The sequence below is a fragment of the Balaenoptera physalus genome, assembly GCF_965194825.1.
Source record: "Balaenoptera physalus genome assembly, chromosome: 1".
Classification (NCBI taxonomy): domain Eukaryota; kingdom Metazoa; phylum Chordata; class Mammalia; order Artiodactyla; family Balaenopteridae; genus Balaenoptera; species Balaenoptera physalus.
This window is the reverse complement of record NC_138882.1, coordinates 175545207-175566280: the sequence shown is the minus strand read 5'-3', so window position 1 is coordinate 175566280 and position 21074 is coordinate 175545207. Positions and strand designations below refer to the sequence as shown.

The 21074-nt window shown below is 55.3% G+C and overlaps 1 protein-coding gene across 3 annotated transcripts in view; it reads left to right on the top strand.

Moving 5' to 3' along the window:
- Window positions 1–6127: 6127 nt before the first annotated feature.
- RPS6KA1 (ribosomal protein S6 kinase A1) overlaps window positions 6128–21074 on the top strand; it is a 35704-nt gene continuing 20757 nt past the window's right edge. The window contains exons 1-5 of one of the 3 annotated variants that reach the window (XM_082463526.1): window positions 6162–6301; window positions 10544–10622; window positions 10972–11017; window positions 12376–12420; window positions 20779–20895. In XM_082463526.1, coding sequence (XP_082319652.1) covers window positions 12418–12420; window positions 20779–20895 — 120 coding nt within the window. In that variant the 5' untranslated portion in view covers window positions 6162–6301; window positions 10544–10622; window positions 10972–11017; window positions 12376–12417. Of the gene's footprint in view, window positions 6302–10543; window positions 10623–10971; window positions 11018–12375; window positions 12421–20778; window positions 20896–21074 lie in introns of all 3 variants that reach the window. The other 2 variants (XM_082463525.1, XM_082463524.1) reach the window with 2 other exon arrangements.

The following is a 21074-nucleotide window of genomic DNA, read 5'->3' as shown; positions in this document are numbered from 1 at the left end:
GAGGCCACCAGTTGGTGCAACTCACGAACAACCTCTTCAGCACAACTTGACTGAAGGAGTTGGTTGGTCTGGCCAGAAACCTGTACAGCTTGACCAACAGCCTTAGGTAGCTGTCCTAGCTCTTGGCCTCATTCTTTTTTTATTTTTTTTTGGGCCGTGCCACGCAGCTTGCAGGATCTTAGTCCCTGACCAGGGATTGAACCCATACCCCCTGCAGTGGAAGCACGGAGTCCTAACCACTGGACCACCAAGGAATTCCCTTGGCCTCATTCTTTTTTTTTTTTTTTGAGTAGGAAACTTTTTTTTTCTAGTATTTATTTATTTATCATTTATTTGTTTTTGGCTGAGTCGGGTCTTAGTTGCAGCATGTGGGATCTTTCGTTGCGGCGTGCAGGATTCTCTCTAGTTTTGGTGAGCGAGCAGGCTCCAGAGCACGCAGGCTCAGTAGTTACAGTGGGTGGTCTCTCTAGTTGTGGCGTGCAGGCTCCAGAGCACGCAGGCTTCGCAGTTGTGGCATGTGGGCTCTCCAGTTGTTGCGCTGTGGGCTCAGTAGTTGCAGCACGTGGGCCTAGTTGCCCCGTGGCATGTGGGATCTTAATTCCCCGATCAGGGATCGAACCCGCGTTCCCTGCATTGGAAGGCGGATTTTTTTTACCACTGGACCACCAGGGAAGTCCCCACACAAGCATATTTTGAAGGCTTGCCATATGTCAGCTGTAGCCAGCGAGATAGCAATAAACAAAATAGACAAGTCCTACCTCATGAAGCTTTGTTCTAGTGGGAGAAACAAACAATAAACAAACAGGTAAATATACAATATGATCCCTGGTAGAGAGGCATGCCATGAAAAAAAGATAACATAAGATGATACCATCGATGGGGAGCTATCTTAGATAGGGTCAGTCCTCTCTGAAGAGGTGACATTTGAGCAGAGGTGCGAATGAAGTGAGGGAGCAAACTCTGAGAGCTGAAGAAAGAAACGTTCCAGGTGGTGGGCACAGCAGGAGCAAAGCCTGAGGTGGGAGTGTATGTGGCATGTCAGTGGGCAGGCAGCAAGCCTGGTGGCAGGGGGGCAGTGAGTGAGTGAGTGGTAGGAGAGGAGGGGGCAGGGGGAGTAGGGGGCCAGATCCTGTGGGATTTTGCAGGCTCAGCAAAGTCCTTGGAGTTTGTTTGAAGTTTGTTTGATGGGGGAGCTACAGCAGGGTTTCAAGCACCTCCATCCCTCAGACCTGGATGGGGCAGACAAGAGAATCCACCCCCTTACTTGTTCACCACTACCCACCTCTGCATACTGAGTACCCGTGAAGCCCCTTCTGGGCTGACAGTGTAGTGAAGTGAATAAGAGCACTGGATTTTGAGTCTGAGAGAATTGGGTTCCCAACCTAGCTGTAATACTTACTAGCTTTTGGACCATGGGCAATCTCATCACTCCTGAGCCTCAGTTTTCTCATCTGGAAAATGGGGACAATAATTTCTGTCTCATGGTGTTGTTGGGGTGACTGGATGAGCTCTTGCCTCTAAAACACTCACAGTGCCAGGCAGGTCACATAGTTCTCTCTCAATCAGCTGTCATAGTTGATGATGATTACTATTTACATGCTGACCCAAGTTCTGGCATTTTGTAATCACTTGTTAAAGGGAACTACCATTATGATTGTTCCCCTCATGCTGTTCCACCTGCTGCCAGGAGACACGTGTGCCAAGACCCTCCTCTACTGAATGGCCAAGAAAGAATAATGACAGACTCTCTTCCTGTGGGGCAGGGCCCATCCAGAACCTGTGCTCTTGAACATTATAGCAAGCACATGCCCAGGTTGCGGTAGAAGGACCTAAAACCCAGCGCTCACCCTGTCAGCTCAGCCCCCTGCTTCATGCCAGAATAACCTCTTCCACAAGGTACAGAATAAGAACCTCACTGTGTCCAGCAGAGCCCTTTCACACTTATGAGTCATTCCCTTAACAAACACCTCAAGTGACTGCCCAGAACAGCCTGTTTTCACCCCATTATGAATAATAATAATAGCTAGCATTTATCCACGACTCAGAGTGTAGCATTTCAGAGCATGAGGATAGATTGCCTGGGTCTGAGTCCTAGATTTACTGTATTGTAGCTAGATGATGTTGTACATATCACTTAGCCTCTTTGAGCACCTACTAGGTGCCAGGCAGTGTGTCAGGTGCCAGGAAGACAATGAAGAGCCAACAAGACCCGATTACTGCCCTCTCACAGCTTCCTGTCTAATTGGAGAGCTAGATGTTAATCAGGTAATCACAAAAACAAATGTAAAAGTACACCTTGAGGAGCACTAAGGAGAAGTATCCACTGCCATGAGTGTATATAACAGGCAGGTAAGGGAAGATGTCCTGGAGGAAGTGATTGTGGAGATAAACTGGCTTGAGGAAGACGGAAGACAGTTTCAAAAACAAGGAGCAAGGGCTTCCCTGGTGGCGCAGTGGTTGAGAATCTGCCTGCTAATGCAGGTGACACGGGTTCGAGCCCTGGTCTGGGAAGATCCCACATGCCGCAGAGCGACTGGGCCCGTGAGCCACAAGTACCGAGCCTGCACGTTTGGAGCCTGTGCTCCGCAACAAGAGAGGCCGCGATAGTGAGAGGCCCGCACACCGCGATGAAGAGTGGCCCCCGCTTGCCACAACTAGAGAAAGCCCTCGCACAGAAATGAAGACCCAACACAGCCAAAAATAAATTAATTAATTAATTAATTTAAAAAAAAAGAAAAAGGGCTTCCCTGGTGGCGCAGTGGTTGAGAATCCGCCTGCCAATGCAGGGGACACGGGTTCGAGCCCTGGTCCGGGAAGATCCCACATGCCGCGGAGCAACTGGGCCCGTGAGCCACGATTACTGAGCCTGCGCGTCGGAAGCCTGTGCCCCGCAACAAGAGAGACCGCGACAGTGAGAGGCCCGCGCACCGCGATGAAGAGTGGCCCCCGCTTGCCGCAACTAGAGAAAGCCCTCGCACAGAAACGAAGACCCAACACAGCCATAAATAAATAAATAAATAATTTAAAAAAAAAAAAAAAAAGAAAAAGAAAAACCACAGAAGTGAGTCACTTCTGTTAAAAAAAACAAAAAAGAACAAGGAGCAAGGCCCTGGGGCAGTAGAACTGAAGGAAAGTCAGTGCGGCTGCAGCCTAGAGAGAAACAGAGAAAACTGTGAGCTGAGGCTGCAGCAGGATCAGCACATTGTAGGCTATGATTGGTCTCTATAGCTCTCTGCTGAGTGACTGCAACATCCCTTCAACAGTGATGGGCAAGCTGACCTGCCCAAGCTCCCAGGCAGGGCCCAGGTGTCCTCTGGGCAACCCCCTTTTCCAGTATAACCCTCTCATAACCCAATACTCTTGGGAGAGAGGACACAGGAAGTGAAACATTCATAGGAAAGCACAGTCACTACTGGGTCCTTAAATTGAGATGATGCACTTGATATGGAATCCTTTCCTGTAAGAAGGGGAAGGAAGAGACCAGGAGCCCCAAGAAGGGGGCAGACTGAAGGTAGAATCACTCCAGTTTTCCTCTCACCCATGCCCCTCCCACCCATCCACCTCATTTTCCTCGCCCAGCAGTCCTTTGCCCTCATTCTCTAGGTCTCAATGTCTCTTCCCAAGTTTAACTTAAACCAGCTTGCAGCCAGATATTTGGCACCTGTGTGCAATCTGTTCTGAGCCCTGAGTAGGATGACTAGATTTAGCAAATCAACAGGACACCCAGTTAAATTTGACTTCAGATAAACAACAACCATTTTTTCGTCTAATTTTTAGTCTAAACATTACAACGCTAGCCCTGAGCAGCAGGAGTTGGGGCATCGGAAACTGGCTCCAGGCAACTGATACTAACACTGATGTCAATAACAGCTGCCAACTTTGGCCCAGGTTGCCTCCAGTTTAGCCCTCATTAAGGAGGTAATAGAGTGAGTGAACAAAAGAATGAACTCTAGGGACTTCCCTGGTGGCGCACTGGTTAAGAATCCACCTGCCAGTGCAGGGGACACAGGTTCGATCCCTGGCCCGGGGAGATCTCACATGCCATGGAGCAACCACATGCCGCGGAGCAACTAAGCCCATGCGCCACAACTACTGAACCTGCGCTCTAGAGCCCGTGCACCACAACTACTGAAGCCCACGCACCTCAACTACTGAGCCCGTGTGCTGCAAGTACTGAAGCCTGCACACCTAGAGCCCGTGCTCCACAAGAGAAGCCACCGCAATGAGAATCCGGCGCATCGCAATGAAGAGTAGCTCCCACTCGCCACAACTAGAGAAAGCCCATGCGCAGCAATGAAGACCCAATGCAGCCAAAAAAAAAAAAAAAAAAAGGAATGAACACTGGGCCTAGACTACCAGGGTTGTCTTTCAGCTCTGCCATTTTCCAGCTGTGTGACCTTGGAGGGACCCAGAAAATGAAATGCTTAACTTCTCTGTCCTTGGTTTCCTCATCTATACACTGGAGATAATAACAGCACCTACCTCATAAGGTTGTTGTGAGGATTAAATGAGTTTACAGGTAAAGTGTTTAGAATAGTGCCTGGTCCATAGTAAGTGCTATGTTAATGTTAGCTCTAATAATTTATCTAATCACACCAGACTGAATGTAAACTCCATGAGAACAGGGACTTTCTTTTGTTCATTGCTATATCCAGAGGAACAAGGAGCAGGGCTGGTTTATAATGCATGCTCAAAAAGAGGGCCTGGCTTGTAATATATAGCCATAAATATTTATTGAATTAAATCTAGTCCTCAGGATATACCTGAAAGATTGGAATTGTATTAATAATTCCCCTTTTACAGATAAGGAAACAGGTTTAGAGACATGAAATGAGTTTTCCAATGTTAAGGAGGTGGCAGAGCTAGGATTCAAATCCAGATTTGTTCGGTTCCAAAGTCTTTTCCACTCAAAAATTCACTTTAACATCTGAGGTGCTACCCTTGGAAAGTGATGGAATAACAGGAGCATCTGGATTTAGGAGAAATCCTCATTGACTTTGATTTTTTTAAGTCCTAGTCTGTTCCCCATCTGCTGTGTAACCTTGGGTAAGTCACCTTATCTTTCTGAGGCTGTTTTATGATGTGTAAACTAGGTGGTGGTCAGGATCCAAGGAGATCATATATTGGTGAAGCCTGACCGGAAGAAGGCTTCTGATAAACAATCCTGCTTTAGAGCAGCTTTGCAAATGGACATTCTTCCCCACCCATGAAACCCGAAAGCCCATCTCTCCACTCCCCTACGCGTGAATAAATCTCATCACACCTGAACAGTTAACACCTCTTTAGACGGAGGCTGAATCTCTCCGGGGGAAATCTCTCTCCCTGGCCTCCCTGCACTCCAAGTGCAGCCCAAGTGTCGGTCAATCCTGGGAACCTGGTCCCTGGTCTCCTCAGAGGGGGCGCAAGCCCAAATGAGCCCAGAGCTGGGCCTGCAGTTGAGAGAGATTCGGGGGAGACGGCTTGAAAAGAGCAAAACATGCGTATTAAGACATCACTTTGGAGGCACTGTGGGTCCTGATGGTGGCGAAAGACTTGTACCCTACCTGGAGCCGGGGCGCAAAAGATCCCAGTGTCGCCTTCCGGGGCGGGGTTGGGGGGTCCTAGGGCCTTGTAATGGGGGGAGTAGGGCCCAGGCTCCTTGCTAGCCTTTGCCTGGGTATTGGGTGTGTGTGTGTGTGTGTGTGTGTGTGTGCGCGCGTGTGTGTTTGTGTGTGTGGCAGGGGGAAACAGCCCCCGCTGGGGGGAGAAGGAACATCTGGGGAGCTATTCCAAACGAGGTGAGTGGGGGAGATGGGTGGCCCTGGCGTGGTCCCCTCCGGGGACCAGGTTTGGGAGGGAGGAGCCAGGAGGGCCTCTTCTGGGCTGAGCAGAGCGCGGGCCCAGGGCTCGCGGTGAAGGCGGGGCCCGCACTCCTTTCGCGGCGGGGGCGGGGGGTCCGCGCTGGGAATGCCGCGCCGCGGGGGCCGGGGCGGGGCTTCGTTGGCCCCGCCCTTCGCGCAGGTAGCCAATGGGCGCGGCGGCGCCGGGTGACGGAGGGAGCCGAAGTGCGAGTGCCGCGGCGGCGGCGGCGGCGGCGGCGCGGACGGCCCAGCCAGAGCGAGAGGGTCTCGGCGGGGGCGTGGGGGCTAGGGGGCGCGGGGACGAGGGGGCGCGGGGCCGCGGAGCCGGGGACCTCGGGACCCGGGAGGCGAGGCGGCCCGGGCCGCCGGTGGAGCGCGGGCCGCCCAGCGGCGGCGCGATGCCGCTCGCCCAGCTCAAGGAGCCCTGGCCGCTCATGGAGCTGGTGCCGCTGGACCCGGAGGTGAGTGAGCTGGGCGGGGGACGGGCGCTGGCGGCCGGCGAGCCCGAGTCCCCACAGGGGCGGGGCGGCCCCCGGCGCCTCTGTAGCCTTGCGGGCGCCCGCGAGGACGCGAGTGCCCTCCGATCTCTTGCTCCCTCTCCGGCTCCACCCCCTTCTGCCCCGGGTGTGTGTGCGCGAGGGACAATTCCGCCACAGCGCCGAGAAACCCCTTAGCCCGGAGAGGGGATCCCGTGGTGCGCTGAGATCTGATCCCCGCCTCACCCCACACACCTAGGACCTGTACCGGGAGCTGTCGGAGTTTCCTTCGTTAGGGCAGACGGCCAGGGCTGGGGTGTCAGATGTCTCGGATTCTACAAGAGACAAGGATCATGGGACCCCCCCCCCCACTTCTCCTTGATGTCTCCCAGCGCCCTACCCCAAGAGCTCCCGCTTCTCGGCTTCTGACCCTAGAAGGATTGTCCCTCTTGACCCTAGCAGTTGTGGAATTTGGGGTGACACCGCCCGTCTGGGACTGAAACTCTTGGTTTTCTTTGCCTCAGCCTAGGGTCAGAGGACACCTGTGTCACCTGCTCCAGGCTGGGGAGAAGGGAATGGGGAAAAGCCCTTAGACGTTGTGAAAATTATGCCTGGAGATGAGGAGGACGTTGGTTCCTGCACCCTTCCATAGGAAGGACTGGACCCCTGGAGAGTTTGGCCTCTGCCTGCCTAGCCTCTCCCAGAAGCACCTCCTGCCCTCTGAGGATTCTGTGGTGCTAGGCCATAAGCTTGCAGAAGGCCAGCTCTTCCTGTGCCCTTTGACTCCCAGGGTCAAGGTCAAGCCCATCTGCCAGCAGATGGAGAAAAAAAACTTTTCCCTCAGCCTCATTCTGGGAAGGAGGTAGGTGATACCGCCTTTCCAGAGGGGATGTGGGGATATGCAGGGAGGGTATGGAAACCTCAGTGAGCCTGGGAGCCAAGGTGATTTTCTTCTGGCTTGGGCTCGGAGCCCCTGCTTAGATCCCCTCCTCTGCCCTCTCTTAACTGGGGCAACCACCAAGTGCCCTGCCTCTCAGGGCCACAGGTTGAGATCAGAGTGAGGATCCCTGGTCCCCAGAACCCAGGGTGTGCTGCCCCTTTAAAGGGATGGTCATGGCTGACACTGGCTATTGGAGGGTGGGCGCAAGGCAGGATTAGGTAGCCAACCTGAAGGCGCAATTTGGAGTAAATTGCTCTGGGATCCCTGCCATGGGGTTTTTACGGGCCCTGCTCAGTTCAGAAGTTCTCTCGCTGACTCACCCTCTGAGGTGAGGAACACTGCCCTCTGCAGCCCCTATCCACCGCAGCCCACCCCCCAAGGACTGGGGCACAGAGGGTCGGGGAGGTGCTCAGAGGTGGATTCCTTTGCCTTGGCATACCCTTGAGACCTAGGCCTCCCTAGAGGAAGGCGGACTGGGAGGGGCCAGGGAGAGATTTAATTTGAGGACTTACCATGGGTTATACTAGTAGGGAAGAAAGACACCCAGGAGCTCAATTCCCAGTCCAGGGCACTACTTCCTGTTTCTCTTTGGGGAATCCTGGGGCAGGGGCCAGGTTTAAACAGGAAACTCAACTCAGTTTTAGTACTGCTGCAGCTGAACTCTGAGAGGAAGAGACTGGCTTATTTCCTAGGATTCGGGGGGCTGTGATTTCTCTAGGAGCTTCACCTTGGAAACACTGTGTGACCCTCAGTCAGTCTTTAGCCTCTCTGGGCCTCTGCTTCTCCAATGGCCAGGGCTGGGTTCTGGCCTCTGCTTTCTGGGCCTGAGAGGGTACAGAGTCCCGAGTACCACTGCCCATTTTCCTCCTCCCCACTCCGTGGAGGTGCCAGGCGACTGGGTGTTATTGTTTGGGTAACAGGAGCCATGGGGCAGCCAGGGCACGGGTTGGGTTGTTTTCACTGGAGAACAGGGCCTCGCTGTTCTTAGCCCAGGTGACATGTAAGTGATACAGCAGCCTGACCTGCAGGTACAGGCGCTGCCGCTGGCTCCTGGCCAGGAAGGAGGCAGGCAGAGGGGCTGGCGGGGGCATTTGGCAGAGGCCTGGGATCTGGACTGCCCTGCCCTCCCCATGACGCTGCCGAAAATGGGCTGCTGGGAGGCAGGGCCTTGTCTGGGGTGTGGCCCAGGTGGAGTAAACCCATTAGAAGTGTGGTTGACGATTCTGCCTGGGCCTTCCCTGGCCTTGCTGAAAGCAGTAACCTTGACCCCAGGCCCAGCCTCGCTGTGTACAGAGCTTCATTATATGCCACCCACCCCACTTCACCGCTGTTACTGTATTAAAATAAAACAACTCTCAAAACAACTTCTCAAGGTAGGGATTATTACCCCCATTTTCATATGGAACAGCTGAACTCAGAGAGAACTGGCCTGTGAATTAATGTCAGAGTCGGAATTGGAACCCAGATCTCTTGTTGTCTCCAGCCTAGTTGGGGGAGGCTTAAGGACAGGGAAGAGCTGGGATCAAACTGGCCCAGGTGGAAGGTACTCCAAGAGAGGCTCCGGATGTTGGCAGACTCTCCTGTCCAGGCTTTGCTGAGGGCTGGTGGTACCAGCCGGCCCTGGCACCTGGCCCCCAGCTTCCAGCAGCGTGCAGGGCTGCCAGTGCTGGGCTCTGAACCCAACTCCTGGGGCTGCTTCCTGCCTGTGGGGCACGTGCTGTCTTTGTCCATCTGCTGCCCGGCCTCTCCAGACGCTGCCCTGGCCCCTCTTCCCGAGACAGATCTGGTTGGGTGGGAAGGAAGGATGCTTGGTGAAACCCAACTCTGACCTCTGGGGAGGGGGCACAGTGGTCTGGAGGCCCTCCGCAGCTGTCCCCATGAGTAGTGCTCTCTGAGGAAGAGGGAGGAGAGTGGGTCTCCATCCTCCAAGAGGCCAAAAGGCCTTTCCTGTACCAGACTTTTTAGACAAGGTCTTTCATTCAGTATTCTGCAAGGTCAGTATCATTGTCCTCTTTCGTTCATTCATTCATTCATTCAGCAAATATTTATTGAGCACTTATCATGTGACAAGTACTAATCCAAGCAGCAGGGTACAGCTGTGAACAAGATGGGCCTGCCCTCACAGCACAGATGAGGAAACCGAGGCTCAGAGAAGTAATGTGACAGACACAAGGTCAGAGTGAGAGGCTGGCAGAGCTAGCATTCGTGGCTGTGTCTTTGTGGCTGCAGACCTGTGTTCTTTCCACCATCTGTGCAGCAGTCAGGCCAGAGGGGCAAATGAGCCCTGGCTTCCCAGGACCCTGGCTCTAACGGGGGGAAGCTCACCTGTGGTCCTCTTTGCACTTCCAGTCCTTTCTCCAGGGCTCCCCATTCCCCTCTAGAGACCTTGTGCAACAGCTCTTACAGGCATGGGGTTCCATGAGGATGGCATCCAAGCCAGAGACCCCTGGACTGGAGGCAGCCACATAGGGCCTGTGGAGCCCCCTGAATCCTCCAAGATACTGCTCTGTAAGCGCACACCTCTGGGTGCACCCACCACCCCCTCCCCTCCCTCATCAGGGATTCAGGCTTGCAGCCACATGACTCTGGGTCATGGCCCCATGTCTTAGGGACCACAGGTAAGTCCCTCAACTCTCTGAACCTCGTCTGAAAAATGGGAGTAATAGAACTTTCTCTGGGGAATTCCCTGGCGGTCTAGTGGTTAGGACTCTACACTTCCACTGCCGGGGGCATGGGTTTGATCCCTGGTCGGGGAACTAAGATACTGCATGCCGCATGGCGTGGCAAAACAAAAAACAAAAAAAACTTGCTCTGGCCTCCTTGCTCTCTTTGCTGGGTTGAGCTTTCATTTGACAGGCTACATGCTGGACCCTGATCTGGGTGCCAAGGAGATGATGCTGGACAAGTCATGGCTCCTCCCTGAGTTAATCTGCAGTTTGCTCGGTGCTGTGAGGCCCAGAGGAGGGAGGAAAGGACTTGAGACTGTGTAGACAGAGGAGATGACATTAGAACTGAGTCCTGAAAGAAGACCAGGGGTTTGCCAAAGTGACCAGGCAGGAAAGGTTTTCTTGGTAGGAGGAGCCACGGTGCAAATGCGAGGGGATGTGAAACAAGCTGGTCTGTTCAGGGTCTCAGGTTCAATTTAGCTCCATAATAGGGCCTGATAGTAATAATGGGGATTGTTTGTGGGCCAGTTACATGCCAGGTATATGTATTTTACAGACACTATTTTGCTTGCTTCTTACAGCTACCCAATGAGGTACATTACTTTTATCCCCATTTCACAGATGAGGAAACTGAAGCCTTGAGAAATGAAGTAACCTCAGGGTCATGCAGGTGGTAGAAGCCAGAATTTGAACCCACAAGGTCAGGTTCCAGAACCCACATTAATCACCTGTGTTGGGCAGTTGGTGATGACGGCTTTGAATGCCATGCCAAGGAGCTGGGACTTTATCCTGCAGGCAGTGGGAAGCCATGGAAGGGTTTGGGGCCTGGCACATAGAAGGTTCTCAATAAGGAGTGAGTGAGTGACCAGGGGAGTCGATCACTCAAGTGTAACGATTACAGTTGAGTTTTAGGAAGGGTGAGAATTTGGAATGGGGGAGGCTGGTGTATAGGCCTTTGTTACCATCTGGGGGAATTATGTCAAGAGTCTAGAATGCTGGGTGAAGTGGAACTCCATCTACAAATGCATCGTGCCTCCCCCTCCCCCCAGCCCTGATCGACCTGGTCCTTCTCCCCAGGCTTCTGAGAGATGACAGGTATGTGTATGCGTGCGTGGTGGGGCCTGTAGAACACTGGCCCCTGGGGAGGATTAGGGGCATTAAAGGGGCTCAGGGGGCAGGATGTCCTGGGAGCGACAAGGGGAGGGCTGCTCCAGGGGCAGGGAGATTATGTAACGGGCAGAGCACAGCTGTGCCTGCTGCTGCCGAGCAAAGCCGCAGCTGCCCTGTGGACCCGGCCCCTGGCTCCAAAGTCCTGGATCTTCCTGGCCTCTCCACACTCTCGCTGTGCAGGAGGGGTGGGGACAGCTTCTTTCCGCTTCCCAAGGCCCAGATGGGGTAGGTTACTCACCTCATATCACACAGGAAAGGGATGGTGTACCCCAGGGTGAGTAGCACCCACCTGAGGGTGAGGTCTGGGGGCTGGAGGACTGCCCAGGGGCGGGCTCCAGTGCCTGTCTCTCTGCAGGTAGTTCCCCTAGCTGGGCAGTGGGCTGCTTTTCCTCAGTCCTCTTTTGAGCACTTCCTGGTGTCAGAGACCGAGTTTTGAATCCCCCCTTACCAGCGCTGTAACCTTATGCGCCATCACTAGGCCCGTCTGCGCCTCAGTTTCTTCCTTTGCCAAGTGGGACCAGGGCCTGCCTCCCAGGTCAGGAGGGTTTAATGGTGCCACAGGTGTGAGGCACTGAGCCCAGTGCCCGGCATGTGGCAGGGGCTCGGAAGAGAAAAGCTGTTAGCACCAAGCCCTAATCTCTGCCCTCCCAGGGCTCCCCGTCTTTTAGGAGGGGCAGGCCCGTGTGTAAATAGTCCCTGCGTTGTGGTAAGTGGTAAAATGAAGGATCGCAGGACCGTAGTGGAGCAGCAGTGATTCTGCAAGGACAGGGAGGGGTCCCAGAGCAGGCAGGGCCAGGGTAGCCACCATCACTGGGCTGGACACTCTTCCAGACTTTGTTTCCTTCAGCCCTTGCATCAACCCTGGGAGGTGATGTAAATACCCTCCTGCTACAGATCAGGAAACTGAGGCCTCTTGAGTTGGTTAATTGGCATGCACAATTTGTCTATGGCAGAGTTGGGAGTCCTTTCCTTCTCACTGGGAGAAGGTGACATTTGAGCTGAGCCTTCAAAGATGAGGTATTTGCCAGGCAGAGAGCCTGAGGGAGAGATGCCGGGAAATGGCCTGTCTGAGTTGTGAGAGACTGTTGCAGGAGCCTTGATGCCTGTGCCCTCCCTGTGAGAGTGGAGGTAGAGAGGACACAGCCAGAACTCCCGCCCTCACCTCCATGGCCCCCTAGCTACTGGGAGCAGCCAAGGGCGGGGGTGCCCCATGGGGTCTATCTTTGCTTTGTGCCACTCTAGTAAGTTTGACAGTGTTCCCTCATCTCCCTTCTCTTTTCCAGAATGGACAAGCCTCAGGGGAAGAAGCTGGACTGCAGCCGTCCATGGTAAGGACCAGGGCTAGCACCAGAGCTAGGGACTGTCAGGGGTGGGGGGACCATTTGCATGGAGTGGAAGAGGAGGGAGGCGTGCCCTCGTCCCCCCCGGGTATGAGGCCCTTTGGCCCAGCTCAGCCTTCCTTCTCTGGTCCCACCTAATCCTCGAGGCAACCCTGTGTGTCAGGATTACTTGCTCCAACCTTCCTATTTCTCAGGTGAGGGGACTGTGGCCCAGACAGGGTCAGAATCCAGGCTAGAACTCTGGTTACCCATCACCCAGACCAGGACACTTCCTCAGTTTATTTACTCATGGCAGCTTGGCCGACTGTATTGAGAGGGTGAAGGGGTGCTGAGAGAGGCTCAGGTCTGCTGGGCCTGACGTGGGCCTGGAATCATCTGGGCACCTGGTGCTGGAGGGAACCTGGTGGCCTCAAATCTAACCAGGGCCCAGTGCCTGGCATGTGGCACACAGGCCATTTCTCAGGGATCCCACCTCCCAGCCCCAGGCTGGCTCCCTCTTCTCTGCTCTCTCTGCTTCCCCTGGGTTCCTCCCTTCAGCCCCTCAGCTCCTGTTACTGGTTTTGTGTGTTGACACAAGTGCCAGGTCTGGGTGACAGTTGTGTGACCTTAGGTGGGTCGTTTGTTTCCTCTGGGCCTGGGCTTTCTCATCTCCACGTTGAGCTCCTCCAATTCTCGAGGAGCTGTGAGGTCACAGAGCTGCTGGCTGTGGAGGGGCTTTGGAAGCCACCAGGCAGGACAAAGTGTGGGTTCTGGCAGTAGAGCCAACCGGAGTTCGAGTCCTGGCTCCACCATCACCATTTGACCAGAAGCTTCTCAAAAGTTTCCTCAACTGTAAGTTGGGAATAATAGTAACCTACTTCTCAGGAGTGACATGAAGGACAAATGAGGTAGCAACTGCCTGCCACACAGTGACTTCAGCACCAGCAGCGTGAACGCCCTGCTGTATTGCTCAGCTCCACTGCCTGTTAGTGGCCACACCCTCCTGGCCTGGGTCTGCCTGGGCACCAGACCATGAGCTCGACCTTTGAGATAGACCCAGAGCTGGTCCTGATGTTTGCCTTGACTCAGCCTCCTAAGATAAGGGAGCTGAGCTACCCGGGGTAGGGCAGGCTGACGGAAGTAGGCTCCCACCCCCTCCTTTTTTTGGTACTATGGCAACCTTGGACCACCAAAAGGAGGCCAAGTGGTGTGGACTGGGCCCCTTGGCTTATCTCAGCCCCATGTCTGGAGAATCTCTTCCCACAAAGGAGCTGCCCCTGGTTGCCTAGTAACAGAATGAAGGGGCTGTAGGTCTCCAGTGAAGACCCAGGATGTTCAGATCTTGGGGCTATGGTTCTGGGAGTTGCAGAGGTGCTTGCAGCTTTGAGGGAGCTGGTGGTGAGTGCAGCTTCTCACCTCAGTGCTAGAGAGGCTGGTTGGGAAAGGGCAGGAACTTACCCAGGCGGGCAACCTACATTTGATCCCAAGCCTGTGACTCCTTCTTGCTCTAGAGCAGATCCTGGGGTGGGAAGGGAGACATGGCTGGACATGATGGGTCAGGGAGAACCTCGAATGACATGTTAAGGGAGAGAAAGCGCCATATCGGGAGCTTTGCATTTGGTTCTCATAACACCCCTGGAGGTTAACTCTCCCCATTTTACAGATGAGAAAATTGAGGCCCAAGGTCAAATAGCTGGTGGGCGATAGGGTCAGGTCTTGCTTGACCAGAGAACCCACACTCTTCCCAGCCTAGGAAACACACTGAGTGCTGAAGAGGAGGAGCATTGGGTCCCCGTGACCCCAAGTTCCGTCATTCCTCAGCACCTGCTCATTTACCTTCTCCGTTGCTCCAGAACCTCCTAGCATCCCCAGTGCCCACTTCTGGGCTCAACACACCAGGGAGCGCTCGGCCTGTGGTCAGGACCTCATCCCTTTGTTCAGTGGAGCAAGCTGGCAGCAGGCTGGTTTATTTTTTGCAACATCAGACTTTCAGTGCACCCTGCTGTAGCACTGGGGACCCCAAAATGAATTCAACACCCACCCTCAGGGAGTTCCCAGTGTTGGGGGAATGGTAGTAACAGGAAAGCTGTGTGGAGGGCGCTGTGATGGGGAAGAACAGGCTGTGGGCACCTAAGACCTCCATTCTGCTCCAGGCCTCATAGTGGGCAGTGAAATATACCACCTTCCTACATGTCTCTTGGGGGCATGATGAGATGAGCGCATCCCGGGGAACCCAGCCAGTGGCATCTGAACTCAGGGCTGAGCGTGGACCGGAAGGACAGTCACTGCTCTGTGTGGCAGAAGAGGAAGAGTTGGGGTGGGCCGTGGGGCACCAGGTCACCTTCCCTGCAGAGCTGGCATTTGGCTGGGCCTCAAAAGGCAGGATTTGGGCAGCTGGAGAGAGAAGTGGGCCTTCCAGGTGGAGGAGAGGCCTGACTTGGAGGGGGACTTGGGAGGCAGGCGCTCTGAGTTCAGAATCCTGCCCCTCTTTCTTGCTTGCTGTGTTACCTTGGGCAAGTGATTTGCCCCTCTGAGGCTCAGATGTCTTTTCTGTAAAAGAATAGAGTCCACCCCTCAGGGCCACCCAGAGGAGGGAATGTGATGTGTATAAAGTGAAGAATCCAACAGGGTGTGAGGCATAATATTGGTGTTTAATGCTTGTTTATTTTATCCATTTCAGGCAGAAGGGGAGATTGGGGTTTTAGCAGCCATAGTGAGGACTGCAGTCTAGGGTGAGAGCTCCTGGAGTGCACCTGGTGCCCTCAGGCATGCTGGGGCTCCATTCACCCTCCCTCCCTTCCTGGGGGTGGACTGGGTGCCCCAGGCCCCCTCCCCGGCTATCTCCGGAGCTGGACCCCTTTGAAGCTCCTGCAGGTCTATTTTGAGAGCTGAGCGTCTCCCCCCTCCCCTCCTCTCTTCCTGTTTATGAAACCCTGATCCCTCCCGGATCCCTCATGCTCCCCCTGGCTGGAGCTCAGGCAGGATGTGACTGCGGACTTCGGGGAGCCTTGGGAGCTTCAGGTGTTGGGGGGAACTTCCCTGGGACTGGCCAGGGCAGCCTAGCCCACCCTCCCAGCACCTGAGACCTGCTGGGTTCTGTCCCTTCAGCCTTCCCAGAGGAGACCCTGCGGCAGTAAGAGTGCCCGTGTAATCCAGGGAGTTCTGTTTACCACGTCCCTTTGTTTCTGTGGCCCATTTTGCTTCTAGAAACAATCTTTTGAGGGTGGAACAATCTAGTTTTGACCTCTATTTTGTAGAAGAAGAAACTGAGGCTCAGACAGGGAAAGAGGTTTGCCTGGGAATACTCAGCTAGTGAGTAGATGGTTCTTAACTTCCCACGCTGTACTCCTGGCCTCAAGCCTCTTTTCCACGCTGGTCTCTTCCTACACGGAGTGTCTAAATTTTTCCTCCTTTCTGCCTGGCCAACTCCTGTTCATCTTCAGGGTCCAGCTGGACTGCCCTGTCTTCCTGGACCTCACCCCAGGCAGATAGTTAGAGCCTCTGGGCACCTACAGCACCTTGACTGCACTCTGTCCCAGGATAGTTGTGTTTTGTTATTGTGTATTTATTTTGGGCAGCTGCCTGAGGACAAGGCCAGAGTCTGCCTTAACATGTGCGCCTCCTAGTGTCTGTTCCTGGCCTGAGGACAGAGCAGCGGGCCAGTAGCTGTGAGTGGTTTCCAGAGGGGAGGCAGGCTGGCAGGCCTTGCAAGGAAGGTGATAATGAAATGCTTAGAGTGTGGGCTTTGGAAGTAAACAGGTTGATTTTGCCCTGAGCTCTCCCCCTTTCTGGCCATGTGGCCTTGGGCAAGTCACTTTCTATCTGAGTCTAGTTTTCTCCTCTCTGAAATGGGATGACAGTACTTCCCTTGGAGCTAGGACACAGGGCCTGGCAGAATCCACACCAGCAAAAGTTGAGGGAAAGAATGACTTCATGCAATAAATGTTCAATTAATAGGCACAATTCTCATTGTCATTCCATGCCAGTCCTGGCCTCGGGCCCAAAGCCAGCTCCCCTATCAAGGATGCCTGGGAAATGTAGATCCCTCCTCACCTGCCCAGAGGCATGCTGGGAGAGGCGTCTGGGGACATCTGTCCCACCAGAGGGGGCAGTCCTGGGAGGCCCTGCAGATGATGCCTGCTGGGGGAGGGACTGTTGGTGTCCGTTAGGGCCAGAGATCAGCAGGTGGGCTTGGGCTGCAGCTGCTGGAGGGAGGCCCAGTGTGGGGACCCTACGGGCCAGGGATCAGGTGGGGGGGATCTGGGCTTCTCTCCAGCTGCCTTGTGGGAGGAAGTAAATAAGAGGAAGTATCTATAGGGGGAATGGAGCAGGGACCAGGGGGTGGGGTCTGGTGCTGTCCTCCCTACTCCTGCCACCAGCGGCCTCACAGGCCCTGCACATTCCCTTCAGTGAAGGCAGTTCCGAGATAGTTTCCTTCCTGTTGTCCCTTCCTGTACCCTGCTAGCCATGGAGAGTCTTCCTTTGCTTCTGAGGGATGCAAGGGTTGGGGGGGCCCAGCCAGCACTGGCCCAGAGAGCTTTGGGGCTCTCAGGACTGCCCCAGCCTCCAGACCCCAGACGCTCCAGAAGAAGCTGGAGTACAGTGAGAGGCCTCAGTCTAAGGAAGCATCTTTCACAACACCCAGCAGGCCGTCATCAGACAGTTATTGGAGGCCCTGTGGGGACTGGAAGGGGAAGTTCGGTGTACGTGGGAGCGTTTCCACATAGGGGATGTCTGTGGAAATGGTTTCCGATCATCGGACTGTGTGCATTTGCGTGTGTCAGTTTCTGTGGGTGTACTGGTGTGAGTGATGTGGTGAGGCCATGTGGCAAAGGGCTGGGCCTGGTCAACCCCTGCCCCATGGCTACCTGCTCCTCCTCTCAGGCCTCTGTGAGGTCCATGCTAGGGCCTTCTGCCCCCTTGCCCGTCCCAGGGCCCTGGGCTGGCAGGCTTCTTAGGGCAGGGTGGTGCCTGCTCTGTGGGCTGCCATTTTGGGTGGGCCCAGCCATGGGAAGGTCACTATGGGGGAAGGAGTGCCCATGCTCTGGACCGGGACGGTCAGAGATGGTGGCCTTGGTGACTTCTGCCCCCCATTCTCTCCAGGGGATGTTGGCAGGTGTGGGGTACCCACTGTGTCACTGCCTCATCTCCTTGTAACTTCTGTCTGTGTTCTAGTCTCCTTTCCTTAGTATCAGAGGAGATGAGGGGTGTCTCTCTGGGCCCACCCTGGAGCCCTGGGTTTGGGGTCTGCACTGTCCCCTCCTTAGCAGGGGAGCCTAAGCCATCTTCTGTCCCTCCTCCCTGCAGAGGGGGAAGTGAGAAGGAGGGGGTCAGGGACCCTGCCTTCTGGGCCAGGAAAGCTGAAAAAGCAGAAGTAAGGGGAGTAACTGGGCCCTGTGGCCGCCAGCTTGGGCCCCACCATGCAGACCCCAGCAGATTTCCCCAGAGTTGAGAGAGACTCACTCCCCTGTCCCAGAAAGGTGAGCAGAGGGTTGGCCTGCCTCCAGCGGGGTCTGTCATGACTCTGGGCAAGGAATGGGTTTGGGGGTGGCTGTGTCCCCTGGGGTTTCCGGGTGACTGCCTGTGTCCCCAGGGAGTGTTCTCAGTCAGAGGCAGACAGACAGGTGGAGATTCAGACCTCAGGACGGGGTGGGTAGAGGTTGCTCTGTGGTCTTGGCCCTCCCCAGCCCCTCTCTGAGCTGGGCTTTCTGCCTGTCCCACCCACTGGGTTACACTCAGGGGCCTGATTAGCCTGCAGCTTTTTGTGACTGCAGCTTCTGTGGCTGTTCAGGGTCCCCTGAAGATGGGGCTGTGTCTCTGAGGGTCAACATCTAGAATGGGAAGTCCCCAGACTGTCCTGGTACTAAGGGAGCGGGCAGGATTGGAAAGGCAGGACGTGGCTCTGACTGACTTACCTGCCCACGCTTTCCTGGTACTTGAGGTCTGCTGACCCCAGGCCAGGCAGTAACCAGGGGAAGGACTTGGGTTTGAGCTGGCTCTGCCACCTGTTCACTTTGAGCCTGGGTGAGTCACTGTCCTGTGGGCCTCAGTTTCTTGTTCCTGAAGTGGAGGATGACAGCTTTGGGATATTTGGATCAAAGCCATCAGTTTGCACTCAGGAGACATCCATCTCGGTCTCCAGTGTCTTGATCCTGGGCCTCTCAGGCCATAGCATGGGAAGGAAACTCCAAAGAAATGGAATTCCTCAGAGATGAGTCTGCCACAAATACCAGACTGCTCTCCCAAGCGCTGCGAGTTTGCAGGTGATGTCCCCTCACCGCTTTCCTGCCCCCAGGCACACCAGCAAGAACCTGGAGGTCTTCCCTTAAGCCCAGGGTCTGACTCTCGGGATGTCTGTGTGTCTTTCCTGCCTGTGTGTCTGCCCTGGGTATCTGTCAGTCTCTTTGGGCCTCACTGATGCTGGCTGCTGCCCACCTGCCTCTGTTGTTGAGCTCCTGTCTCTGTCTCCACCTCATGAGTGTCTGTCTTCACCTGTTGGGTACATGTCACGTGCTGGGCGCCTGTTGGGTCGTGTCCCCTTCTGTCTCTGCCTGTTGAGTACATGTCCCCATCTGTCTCCACCTGTTGGATGCAGCCCCCATCTGCCTCTGCCTGTTGGATCCCCATCTGTCTCTGCCTGTTGGGTACATGTCCCCATCTACCTTTGCCTGTTGGCTATGTGTCCCCATCTGCCTCTGCGTGTTAGGTGTGAGTCTCTGTCCTCTTCTGCCTATTAGGTATGAGCCCCTTCCTGCCTCCGCTTGTTGGGTACATGTCCCCATCTGTCTCTGCGTGTTGGATGTGTGTTCTTCCTACCTCTGCCTGTTGGGCACATGCCCCTATCCATCCCTGCCTGTTGGGCATGTGGACTCTCCTACCCATCTGTTGGATGCCCGCCTTCATCTGTCTTCACCTGTAGGATGCCTGCCTCTGCCTGTTGGGTACCTATCTACTCCTAGGTACTCCTAGGTACCCATCTGTCTTCACCTGTAGGATGCCTGCCTCTGCCTGTTGGGTGTCCCTCTTTATCTGCCTCTACATGTTAGTTGCCTGTCTCTCCCTGTTGGGTACCTATCTACTCCTCAGTAGCTGGGTTGGCGTGGGGCTTTCCCTTTGAAGGCCCACAGGGAGGATGGGGAGGAGGGCCAGAGGGCAGCCCTCAGGCAATGGGGAGGGGGAAGAGAGAGGAAGGGAGCGTGGTAAGGGAGCTGGGAAACCACAGGCCCTGAGTGATTGGCAGTCCTGGGCTGGGCCCAGCCCCCGCCTTCACCCTGCACATCCGCCTTGGGCCTGGCCACCTCCGCAGCAGCCCCGGACGCTGCCTGCTCCTGCCATGGTGCCTCGGCCCGGCCCGGGCGGATGGAGCAGGATCCCAAGCTGCCCCGTCTGCGGCTCTGGGCGCTGCTCCCCTGGCTGCCCAGGAAGCAGCGGCCCAGGATCAGCCAGACTTCTCTTCCTGCCCCTGGCCCTGGCTCTGGCCCCAGGCAGGACTCGGTGAGTGTGCCCAGATGTCTGGGCCTGGCCTGACTGTGGCCCTTGGAGCAGGTGCCTTGGAAGCCAGTTTAGCCTCAGCTGGCTCTGGGCTCTCCTTGCCCACGCCTGTCCCTACTGGGTGACTGGACCCCGCCCAGACTTGCTTCCTGGGGAAGTGAGGAGGCACTTCAGGGCTCCAGGGCCATATCGACAGATTGGAGGGAGAGCAGAGGGGTCCTAGAACAACTGGGACATGGCAAGGGGTTTCTAGTAGACTTGTATGAAGGAAGTTTCAGAGGGTGGAGCATAGAGTCTCTGGCCTTAGCTCCTACCCACCCCAGACTGGCACTTACCCGGTTGGTGGGGGAGTCTTAGGTGACTCTTGGGTTCTTGTGTATCTCAGCCCTGTCCTTCTAGCCAGAGAGAGCCCATCTTCCATCTTGACCAGGAACGAAAGCCCAGTTGTGCCTTCCCAGTATGAGAACAAACCCTACTTCCTATTGTGGCAAAACCAAAACCTTTGCAGCAGGGGGAGGGGAGCCTCACAGGGAGGACCTGGGGCAGATTCGTGGGCCTCAGCCAGAGCCTGGGCTTGCCTCCACCTGGCCGAGCCTGGGCTTGCCTCCACCTGGCCGAGCCTGGGCATCCCTCTGGGCCTGAGCAGCCTGGAGCAGCAGGAGGAATAGGAGCTCACCTGACCTGGCACCTTGGTAGTTTGACCCTCCTCGGCTTTTGCTATTGATGAACTGGGAGGCCCTGTCAGGGTAGCTGGCTGGTTGGGCCTGCAGGACGCTGTCTGCTGAGATCCGGTGGGAGTAGACTTGGATGGGGGGACATGCCCTATGCTGACCTGAATGGGGCCCACTGTGCTCACCAGCTCTGTTCCTCCATCAGGATGAGGACGTCCTCAAGGAGATCTCCATCACGCACCATGTCAAGGCTGGTTCTGAGAAGGCCGACCCATCCCATTTTGAGCTCCTCAAGGTTCTGGGCCAGGGATCCTTTGGCAAAGTGAGTCCTGAGCCCACAGCTGGAAGGGCAACACTGGTCATGTCAGAGGGCAGGTGGGAGGGTCACCTTGGAGCTCAAAAGATCAGAGGGCAAGGGTTGATGGGTCTAAGGGGAGGAGAAGAGAGGTCACCGTGGTACCCAGTGGGGACACAAGGTCAACTTGGTGCTTAGGGAAGTTG